This window comes from Pan troglodytes, chromosome 15, assembly GCF_028858775.2.
Source record: "Pan troglodytes isolate AG18354 chromosome 15, NHGRI_mPanTro3-v2.0_pri, whole genome shotgun sequence".
Lineage (NCBI taxonomy): Eukaryota > Metazoa > Chordata > Mammalia > Primates > Hominidae > Pan > Pan troglodytes.
Window position 1 is genome coordinate 30,331,671 of NC_072413.2, and position 12,063 is coordinate 30,343,733.

Sequence of the window (12,063 nt, forward strand, 5' to 3'; positions counted from 1 at the left end):
TGTGGGAGGGGGAGGAAGTGGTCTTACTTTTCTTAGATTTTTTTTGTTCTTTATTTTGTCTGGATTGAGGATACTTTTCATATGTGCTGATGTACGTTGCTAGTGATTTTTTCCTATCTTATGAAATTTGGAGGTGGTGGAAATGATGTAGTTCTTTTAATTTGGCCTCAAAAGAATGTGAAAAATCTCTAAAAACTTTTTTAAAAGACCAATTTATTACCTACATGAAAACAAGTAATCAAAATTAAATTTTATGCAATTCTTAAAAGTTATCTTGTGTTGCTAGTATATCAAATAATTCTAAAAGATTGTCTCAGATATATCATTTTAAAATTATTTAGCTTGGTGCTACTCAAAATGTGGTCTTTGTGCCCTTTGTAACTATTATGAGAGGAAATATATCCAGAAATTAAGAGCATTTAGGAACAGTTTGGCAGTTTTAAGTTTCTTGAATCTAATAAAAAATCAAGGCTTCGATGTAAAAATAAATTTCGTTATATTTTGCAGTTGGTCTTATAGGTTTGAAATAAAATTTGGTCCTTAGTTTAAGAAGCAGTGATCTATGTAAATGCTATCATTATTTGTATTAAGTGTTCACTTATTTCTGTTTTCTCTTAAGTATTTAAATATTCTTAATTTTGGGGGGGCATAACATTTGGTAGATTTTTTTTAAAAAGACTTGAAATTTATTGCAAAAAATTTGTATATTCTAAAATCTTATCAAATTCTTATGAAATTCTGTTTTAAGGAATAAGTTTTAAGGAACCCTATAATGTAAAAAGCAGGTTGTTTTGTATTTTTAAGTTGTGAGGGAGTTGCAAGGCAACTAGTACATTTTAGTTATCACCAGCATCGCCTCCAGTGACAGAAGGCAGGAAAATTAAGGGAGTGGAAAGGACTAGCTGTTTCTTCAAACTCATAGGAAGGGGTAATTAGAGGTAAAATGCACATTTGGTTTAATAGAGGTTTATTTTAAAGTTTGTGAGACATTACGTTAGATTTTATATTTTGTTAGGTTTGCCTTAAATTTTGTGGTCATCTTGTATTTATAACAGTAAATCATAAACTGTTTATGTAGTTACCTCTTAAAATACATGTATCATTATTATTAACTTGTATGGTGCTTTGTTGTAAACATCTTTATTGTAATTCAGTGTATGTAATTTGTGATTAAGATTTGTTCTTTTTCTCCCCTCTCTATAGGAAGATGATCCCTATGATCTTGAAGATGTTTCTGCACAGAAATGAGGGAAATACAAAGAACCAAATACAGTTCTGAAATTTGGGATCTGTATTTTGAGATGATTTTATTTTCAGAATGAGAAGCATATCTGGTTACCTTTATGAATGTAGAGACATGAGAAGAGAGTTATGATGGCAAAAAACAAAGAGCCTCGTCCCCCATCCTATACCATCAGTATAGTTGGACTCTCTGGGACTGAAAAAGACAAAGGTAACTGTGGAGTTGGAAAGTCTTGTTTGTGCAATAGATTTGTACGCTCAAAAGCAGATGAATATTATCCAGAGCATACTTCTGTGCTTAGCACCATTGACTTTGGAGGACGAGTAGTAAACAATGATCACTTTTTGTACTGGGGTGACATAATACAAAATAGTGAAGATGGAGTAGAATGCAAAATTCATGTCATTGAACAAACAGAGTTCATTGATGACCAGACTTTCTTGCCTCATCGGAGTACGAATTTGCAACCATATATAAAACGTGCAGCTGCATCTAAATTGCAGTCAGCAGAAAAACTAATGTACATTTGCACTGATCAGCTAGGCTTAGAACAAGACTTTGAACAGAAGCAAATGCCTGAAGGGAAGCTCAACGTTGATGGATTTTTATTATGCATTGATGTAAGTCAAGGATGCAATAGGAAGTTTGATGATCAACTTAAATTTGTGAATAATCTTTTTGTCCAGTTATCAAAATCAAAAAAACCTGTAATAATAGCAGCAACTAAATGTGATGAATGCGTGGATCATTATCTTAGAGAAGTTCAGGCATTTGCTTCAAATAAAAAGAACCTTCTTGTAGTGGAAACATCAGCACGATTTAATGTCAACATTGAAACATGTTTTACTGCACTGGTACAAATGTTGGATAAAACTCGTAGCAAGCCTAAAATTATTCCCTATTTGGATGCTTATAAAACACAGAGACAACTTGTTGTCACAGCAACAGATAAGTTTGAAAAACTTGTGCAGACTGTGAGAGATTATCATGCAACTTGGAAAACTGTTAGTAATAAATTAAAAAATCATCCTGATTATGAAGAATACATCAACTTAGAGGGAACAAGAAAGGCCAGAAATACATTCTCCAAACATATAGAACAACTTAAACAGGAACATATAAGAAAAAGGAGAGAAGAGTATATAAATACTTTACCAAGAGCTTTTAACACTCTTTTGCCAAATCTAGAAGAGATTGAACATTTGAATTGGTCAGAAGCTTTGAAGTTAATGGAAAAGAGAGCAGATTTCCAGTTATGTTTTGTGGTGCTAGAAAAAACTCCTTGGGATGAAACTGACCATATAGACAAAATTAATGATAGGCGGATTCCATTTGACCTCCTGAGCACTTTAGAAGCTGAAAAAGTCTATCAGAACCATGTACAGCATCTGATATCCGAGAAGAGGAGGGTGGAAATGAAGGAAAAATTCAAAAAGACTTTGGAAAAAATTCAATTCATTTCACCAGGGCAGCCATGGGAGGAAGTTATGTGCTTTGTTATGGAGGATGAAGCCTACAAATATATCACTGAGGCTGATAGCAAAGAGGTATATGGTAGGCATCAGCGAGAAATAGTTGAAAAAGCCAAAGAAGAGTTTCAAGAAATGCTTTTTGAGCATTCTGAACTTTTTTATGATTTAGATCTTAATGCAACACCTAGTTCAGATAAAATGAGTGAAATTCATACAGTTCTGAGTGAAGAACCTAGATATAAAGCTTTACAGAAACTTGCACCTGATAGGGAATCCCTTCTACTTAAGCATATAGGATTTGTTTATCATCCCACTAAAGAAACATGTCTTAGTGGCCAAAATTGTACAGACATTAAAGTGGAGCAGTTACTTGCTAGTAGTCTTTTACAGTTGGATCATGGCCGCTTAAGATTATATCATGATAGTACCAATATAGATAAAGTTAACCTTTTTATTTTAGGGAAGGATGGCCTTGCCCAAGAACTAGCAAATGAGATAAGGACACAATCCACTGATGATGAGTATGCCTTAGATGGAAAAATTTATGAACTTGATCTTCGGCCGGTTGATGCCAAATCGCCTTACTTTTTGAGTCAGTTATGGACTGCCGCCTTTAAACCACATGGGTGCTTCTGTGTATTTAACTCCATTGAGTCATTGAGTTTTATTGGGGAATTTATTGGGAAAATAAGAACTGAAGCTTCTCAGATCAGAAAAGATAAATACATGGCTAATCTTCCATTTACATTAATTCTGGCTAATCAGAGAGATTCCATTAGTAAGAATCTACCAATTCTCAGGCACCAAGGGCAGCAGTTGGCAAACAAGTTGCAATGTCCTTTTGTAGATGTACCTGCTGGTACATATCCTCGTAAATTTAATGAAACCCAAATAAAGCAAGCTCTCAGAGGAGTATTGGAATCAGTTAAACACAATTTGGATGTGGTGAGCCCAATTCCTGCCAATAAGGACTTATCAGAAGCTGACTTGAGAATTGTCATGTGCGCCATGTGTGGAGATCCATTTAGTGTGGATCTTATTCTTTCACCCTTCCTTGATTCTCATTCTTGCAGTGCTGCTCAAGCTGGACAGAATAATTCCCTAATGCTTGATAAAATCATTGGTGAAAAAAGGAGGCGAATACAGATCACAATATTATCATACCACTCTTCAATTGGAGTAAGAAAAGATGAACTAGTTCATGGGTATATATTAGTTTACTCTGCAAAACGGAAAGCTTCAATGGGAATGCTTCGAGCATTTCTATCAGAAGTTCAAGACACCATTCCTGTACAGCTGGTGGCAGTTACTGACAGCCAAGCAGATTTTTTTGAAAATGAGGCTATCAAAGAGTTAATGACTGAAGGAGAACACATTGCAACTGAGATCACTGCTAAATTTACAGCACTGTATTCTTTATCTCAGTATCATCGGCAAACTGAGGTGTTTACTCTGTTTTTTAGTGATGTTCTAGAGAAAAAAAATATGATAGAAAATTCTTATTTGTCTGATAATACAAGGGAATCAACCCATCAAAGTGAAGATGTTTTTCTACCATCTCCCAGAGACTGTTTTCCCTATAATAACTACCCTGATTCAGATGATGACACAGAAGCACCACCTCCTTATAGTCCAATTGGGGATGATGTACAGTTGCTTCCAACACCTAGTGACCGTTCCAGATATAGATTAGATTTGGAAGGAAATGAGTATCCTATTCATAGTACCCCAAACTGTCATGACCATGAACGCAACCATAAAGTGCCTCCACCTATTAAACCTAAACCAGTTGTACCTAAGACAAATGTGAAAAAACTCGATCCAAACCTTTTAAAAACAATTGAAGCTGGTATTGGCAAAAATCCAAGAAAGCAGACTTCCCGGGTGCCTTTGGCACATCCTGAAGATATGGATCCTTCAGATAACTATGCGGAACCCATTGATACAATTTTCAAACAGAAGGGCTATTCTGATGAGATTTATGTTGTCCCAGATGATAGTCAAAATCGTATTAAAATTCGAAACTCATTTGTAAATAATACCCAAGGAGATGAAGAAAATGGGTTTTCTGATAGAACCTCAAAAAGTCATGGGGAACGGAGGCCTTCAAAATACAAATATAAATCTAAAACCTTGTTTAGTAAAGCCAAGTCATACTATAGAAGAACACATTCAGATGCCAGTGATGATGAGGCTTTCACCACTTCTAAAACAAAAAGAAAAGGAAGACATCGTGGAAGTGAAGAAGATCCACTTCTTTCTCCTGTTGAAACTTGGAAAGGTGGTATTGATAATCCTGCAATCACTTCTGACCAGGAGTTAGATGATAAGAAGATGAAGAAGAAAACCCACAAAGTGAAAGAAGATAAAAAGGTAAGGTTAACTTAAGGTCAGTGATGTTTATAAAAATGCTTGTTGTTGCTTTTTTAAAATACTGACATCAGTGTTAGAATTTAGTCTCATTCATTCCATACATAATAATTAGTAGCCCTTTTTAATTTTCTGAGTATTCTGTGGGGATAAGTGATTTTTTGTTATTTTTGTGCTTTATTGGGGTAGAGTTTGATTTCATATTCTTCAGCATAAGAATTCTGGGTGAATGTGTTTTTTCTTTTTACAGAAACCCAGATATGAAGTGATTTTGTTCTTAATTTTTCCATTTGTAATCATCCTATTTTTCTGTTTTTCCCTTCTGCCCTACCAGTTTTGCAGTATTAATGACATACCTGTCTCACTCAAGGATATTAATAATACAATAAAATTGTAACAGTTTACAGTCTTGGATATTTATTAACTTTTCCAGGAAGCTTCTTTGCAGATGGTGGTATACTACCTGAAGGTATACAGAAAGGTTTCTGGAATTTGAATTGCAGAATTCTAAACAAATAGCAAGCATTCTTTCATCTTTTACATTTTCAGTAGGTGTTAATCCATCTAATGGTATTAGGCATTTGAAACCTAAATATGAATGCTGTTAAAGTTGTATTTAATAATTTTGACTTTTATTAGATATTTTTCACAGTGGTATTTTAGCAACTTCACTTCTAATACTGTTTGACACTTAATTGCACACAAACTTGTATTTAAGGATTTTATGGCTTAAGATAGCATTCAGTAGGCTTTTATGCTAATGTGTTGGTCATTTCTTCATAGGTTAAGTCCATAATCTTGTAAATTATCAATATTTATTTTCTACAGCTGACTGCTGTTTATCAGACCCAATTAAAGGTGTCGATATTTTGAGTAAACTTATTCTAGGTAATTTTCCTAAATATAGTAACTGCCCATTATAGTTGAATAGAATCTGCTTTATTTTCTAAGTTTAAGTTAAAGTATTACCTTTTTTGTCGTTAGCAAATTTTCTGGAAAAGGCATGTAAACTTTGTGGGTTTTTTTTGTTTTTTTTTTTTTTTGAGATGGAGTTTCGCTCTTGTTTCCCAGGCTGGAGGGCAGTGGCGCAATCTTGGCTCACCGCAGCCTCCGCCTCCCGGGTTCAAGCGATTCTCCTGCCTCAGCCTTCCTGAGTAGCTGGGATTACAAGCATGTGCCACCATGCCTGGCTAATTTTGTATTTTTAGTAGAGATGGGGTTTCTCCATGTTGGTCAGACTGGTCTTGAACTCCTGACCTCAGATGATCCGAGGCCTGCCTTGGCCTCACAAAGTGCTGGGATTACAGGCGTGAGCCACCGCGCCCAGCTGTAAACTTTTAAAATAATACTGATCTAGACTTACAGCACATACTCAACTCATAACATGCTACTCTCTTGCATCTCTTCACACTTAACCTGTTATCACTAGTACCATTTTATCACTGACAAAAACTTTAATATTTTTCTCTTTATTGGTTTATATTACTAAAACTACTTATTGTTTATTAAGAAAAAACACAGCCTTTCCATTTTTAAATTGCTTTTATTTTTGTGTTATTTTTTTCCATTTTTGTTCACAAGCCTAATTGCTTTGGTAACCTTTTATTTTGATGTAATTTCAATGAAAGTTGGAATAGTAAAAGGGGAATCCATATATCCTTTACCCATATTTGCCAATTATCTACATTTTGCCCCACTTGATGGAGCTGTGTGTGTGCGCGCGCACGTGTGTGTGTCCGCGCACATGTGTGTGTGTTTTCGTGTCTATTGGTTTGTTTTATTTTTTTAAGCCCTTTGAGATTAAGTTGGAGATAGTGGACTCTTTTTGCTATTAAATATTTCATTGTGTATTTCCTAAGAACAGAAACATTCTCTTTAATAGCAGTAGTACAGTCATATTTTTCCATACTGCTGCATAGTCTTTCTAATTACAGTATTAGTATAATTTTGTATACTTTTAGTCAGGAGGCAGATTTAGGCATTCAGTTGTAAAGTGGTAGAGTTACAGAGACCATATGAAAAGTAAAGGCTAAAAGCTGATTATTTGAAAAGACTAAAAAATAGAGTAGACAAACCTCTGGTAATAGTGATGTGAGAAAAAAGAAGGCATAAATAAGCACTGAATAAAAAGGAGAACATAATTACAGATAGATCAGATTAAAAGATAATAGAGAATACTATCAACAATTCCGTGCCACAAGTTTGAAAGTTTAAACAAAATGAACAAAGTCCTGGAAAAATGTAATTTACCTAAACAAATATGCTTCAAATAATCCTGTAAGTATTAAATAAATTGTGAAGTAGTAGTTAAATTTCCTTACCGAGGAAATACTGGTCCCAGACAGTTTTGCAGATTTTTCAAAAACAGATCATTCCAATGTTACATAAATTGTTTCAGAGAATAGAAGACAAGGGAATACATTCTTAGGTTTATTCTCTAAGTCATCTATCTTTAATTCTAAAACCAGACAAGAATGGCTTAAAAAAGGAAAATTATAGTTCCATTTTACTTATGAGTATACGTGCCAAAGTCTTAAATACAGGTCTACAGACCCTTAACCTCAATTTTGAAATCGACTAACCTCTGAAAACCAAAGATTTAAGAACTTGGCAGCACAACCTGATTTGGCCTATTCTCATTGGTGGCAAAACCTGACTTGAATGGATGTAAGTCTGCTTACAATCATTGTTTAGAGTGAGTATCTGTACAGTTCACTGTGAAAACATGAATGTGTTTGAATACTGGATGCTGATACTCAGTTTGCTAAGGTTGTTAAAAAATACACAGTTTTTGCACCATGCATTATTACTAGTGACTAGAAATGTTTGATTTCTGAAACATAGCTTATTCCAAGGGTTTTAAATAAGGGATTTTGGGGGATTTAATAGCAGAAAAACCTTGAACAGTATGTAAAAGGAAAATCATATCCATGTTGGATTTATATCAGATGTGCAAAGGGTGGCTTTTAATAGAAAAATCTGTACATGTAGTTTACCTCATCAACAAACTAAATGAGAAAAAATACTATAATGACAATAGATGCAGAAGAAGTACTTGATAAAATTTAACAATTCTTGGGAAAACTGCTAAATTAGGAACAGGTAAGAACTTTCTTGAAAACGTGTACACAGACAAGCAAAGTTTATAATAAACATCATCTGTCATCCTAAATGAGGAAATACATTCCCTTTTTAATCAAAAAGAAGACAAATAAAACATCACTTCTATTCAGTGTTATATGGAGATCCTACTCAGAGCAAAAGATAAGAAAAAGAAAAGCATGAGTATTGGAAAGGAAGAAACAAAATGGTCACTATTAGCTCATAATAATGAGTATCAGTGTAAAGGCCAAAAAGGATTAGTATTACTAAAGTAGTATTTATCTACTGATAAATTATTAGAGTTAACAAAATAGTTCGATATAAGATCAGCAATCAAAAATAGGTTGCATTTCTATACATTACCAACAGAAAACTAGAGAAAGTAATTACAGAAGACACCATTTATAAAAACATGACAGATTATCAAGTCCCCAGGAATAATTAATGTGTAACCTCTGTATTGGAAAAGTACAAAATGTTATTGAAAGACATTAAAAAGACCTAAATAAATGACAGAGCTATTGCCTTCCTGTCCATGAATATGGCATATCATAGAGAAGTCACTGTTCTTCATACTGAGCTCTAGATTCAGTGTTTCATTGGAAGTTTCAAAAGTTTTTAAGAAATTTCACATGCTGATTTGATAAATGGAAGAGTAAAGGGCTTATTAATAGAATAGCATGGACACTTCTGAAGAAGAAAGGCAGGGTGGAATGGTGGTAGTGTGTATGCTCATCCTATCATATAATATAAAACTTCAAGACAGTGTGTTACTGGCACACAGATAGGCATATCGACCAATATAATAGAGTCTGGAAACAAACAGACCTCTGGTTTACTGCTGTCTTTCAAACATGTTAGCCACATGGGGCTATTGGACACTTGAAATGTGGCTAGTTTGAATTAGGATGCGCTAATCTAAATGGTGAGGAAAGGCCTTCTTGAAAAGTCATTTTTAGTCAGATCTGATAGCTAAATTGTTAACTGGGGGTTGGTGACATAGAATGGAGAATATTTAATGCTGAATACATAGGATGTACATGTGGTGGGAGAGGAACATAGTATGTTCTTAAAGGAGGTCAGTGTGTTCAGTCATTGATCTAGGGCAGACATTGATAAACTTTCTGTAAAGGGCCTGATAGTAAATGTTTTAGGCTTTGAGGGTCATATAGTCTGTTGTACCTGGTCATATCTGTTACATTGTGAAAGCAGCCATAGACCATATGTAAACCGATGACCATAGCCGTGTTCTAATAAACCATTTTCAAAAAAGGCAGCAGGCTGGATTTGGCCCCCAGGCCATATAATTTGCTGACTCTCTAGGGGAGAGAGTAGTATAAGGAGAGACGAGAATGCAGACCAGACTCTGAGACTAGTTACCAATGTTAGAGATTTTTGTTATTTAGCCTAAGAGTAATTTGAACATAGAGAGTGAGTAGATTTCTTTCTTGTGATCACTTGGTTACAGTGTGAAGAATGGGTGGAGTGAGGGCTAGAGAGGCTGTGGAAGACTGTTTAGTATATTACAGTAATCTAAGCGAATCATGATGAAAACTTGGAGCAGTTGGAGTTGGGAGGGAGAGTGTTGGCGATGGAGAATGGAATGGATATGAGAGATACCTAAAATGCATAGGATGTGTTGCATATGGGGAGGTGAGGATAATGAATGAGATGGGAAAAATATCTCCTATGTTTCTAGCTTGTTCAGCTTCATCAGTAATGTGCTGTTCATGAGACAGAACATTAGAAATTTGCCAAGTTTGGAGTTGAGGAGTGGAGATTATAACAATTATAACTTTGGTTTTATAGTTCAAGTGGAGGTGTCAATCAGGTAGGAAGTTACGGGTCATCAGCAGAAGTCTGAGTTGTAGATACATAGGAGACAGTGAACTAGAAATGGTAATAGATGAAATCTCCTAGGGAGTGAATACAGACGATTGCTTAACACAGACCTTTGAGGATCTGTCAATGTGGAATGGCCAAATATCAGAGATGGTCCTTAAAAACAGTAGACAGAAAGAATAAACCACTTACCTTTCTTAGCTGGTTCCCTCACCTATAAATTAGGAATTATAATACTTCCCTTGGAGTTGTGGTAGAAATTAGAAATAAGTGTTTCAAGTGTCTGACAGAGCAGTGCTCAATAAATAGTATTATAATGTACATCAGGCCTGAAATACCTCGATATACTCAGTCTGTATCTCAGAACGGTCCTCTGCCCGTTTGCTGGATTAGTTTTCTTGACTCATTTTTAAGTTAAATACTCCTATAATTTTTCATTTTAAGTTTATGTGCTTTGCTTGAGCCATAGTTTAGGAATGTTTTCTCAGATTCCTTGATACCTGGAAAACCATAGCTTTTGGGCATTAATGGCATCTAAGGAAGATTCAGATATGTTTGTCTTAAACTGAGCTTCGTTGTCATTCTTACCAATCAGAAGCCTTTAGGTTTTGTTATCTTTTGTTTTATACCCAAATCAAGTTAGTGTTAGTTATGGTAACAAAACCTCTAAGATGTTTTTGATTGTAACTGGCAATGAGAATTATTTTTTAAAATCATGACCCATTATATACACAAATATTTCTACATAATTGAAATGCAATTTCACAAAAGAATACTTAACTTTATTGTACATTGTGCCCTCTGTATCCGTGAGTTTCACATCCACAGATTCCACAAACTGCAGATTGAAAATATTCAGGAAAGAAACTACCAAAAATAACAATACAATAACAAAAATGGATATTTATTTATGAGATGTAATCTTGCTGTGTTGCCCAGGCTGGAGTGCAGTGGTACCATCGAGCTCACTGCAGTCTCAGACCCCTGGGTTCAAGTGATCTTCTCGCCTCAGCCTCCTGAGTAGCCAGGACTACAGGTATTAGCCACCATGCCTAGCTAATTTTTTGTTGTCGTAGAGATGGGGGTCTCACTATGTTGCCCAGGCTGATCTCAAACTCCTGGCCTCAAGCCGTCCTCTACCTTGGCCTCCTAAAGTACTAGGACTACGTGTGTGTGCCACCATGCCTGGCTTGATAATACAAATTTAAAAAACAGTGTAGCAACTGTTTACACAGCATTTACACTGTTTTAGGTTATTATAAGTAATGTAGAGATGATTTAGGTGTATGGAAGGATATGCATAGATTATATGCAAATACTATACCATTTTATATAAGGGACTTGAGTGTCCTCGGATTTTAGTGTCCACAGAGGTCTTGAAAGCAATGCCCTTCAGATGCTGTGGGACAACTGTATATGTTATTTTGATTTTCTAGTCTATTACAGTGAAAAAAGAAGTACTTTTTTACTTCTTAAAATCTGAATGAATTTAGTAACCTACTAGTGTTTGAAAAGCAGCCCTTTAAGAGAACTGCTTGAAATTTCCTGAGAAAATTTGAGTTGTATTATTATTAATAAAATTGCCAGTTTTGAACACATTCAAGGAGTGTGTTAAACACGTGTGTTTAAGTTGGTTTGATCTTTCTTCAGTATCTATTTTGTCTTATTTTTAGCTTGATTAAGATAAATAGTAAAATACTTGGTGAATTTTATGGTCTATTAGTATAAGCTGGTATTCAGATGATTTTTTCTTTATAACTTCTTTTTAAATTGTTTTCCTGTCTTATTCCAGGCCCTGAATATTTTCCTCCTCTTTATATTAGCAATTACCAACTTGTATTCCTTCTAATCAGTGTTTTTTCTTTGTATTTTACTGCTCCCTTCTTATCTAAATCCACCATCAATTAGTGTCTTAAAAGATTTTGCTGCTTTAGCCACTGTAATGGGGTTTGGAGACTGACAGAAGAATAAAACCAAAATAAGTATGTTTTAGATAAATGTTAATATGTATATATTGAGTCACAAGGTATTAAT

At 34.8% G+C, this 12,063-nt stretch overlaps 1 protein-coding gene across 7 annotated transcripts in view; it reads left to right on the forward strand.

Annotated features, from left to right (window-relative positions):
- The window catches only part of ARHGAP5 (Rho GTPase activating protein 5), an 86,891-nt gene that overhangs the window by 12,953 nt on the left and 61,875 nt on the right, over positions 1-12,063 (forward strand). For all 7 annotated transcript variants that reach the window (XR_010150901.1, XM_016925972.4, XM_054666455.2 and 4 more), the window contains exon 2: positions 1,204-5,088. Coding sequence is in view for 6 of the 7 variants with exons in the window: in XM_016925972.4 (XP_016781461.1) it covers positions 1,372-5,088 (3,717 nt within the window). In the remaining variant the exon portion in view is untranslated. The remainder of the gene's footprint in view (positions 1-1,203; positions 5,089-12,063) is intronic.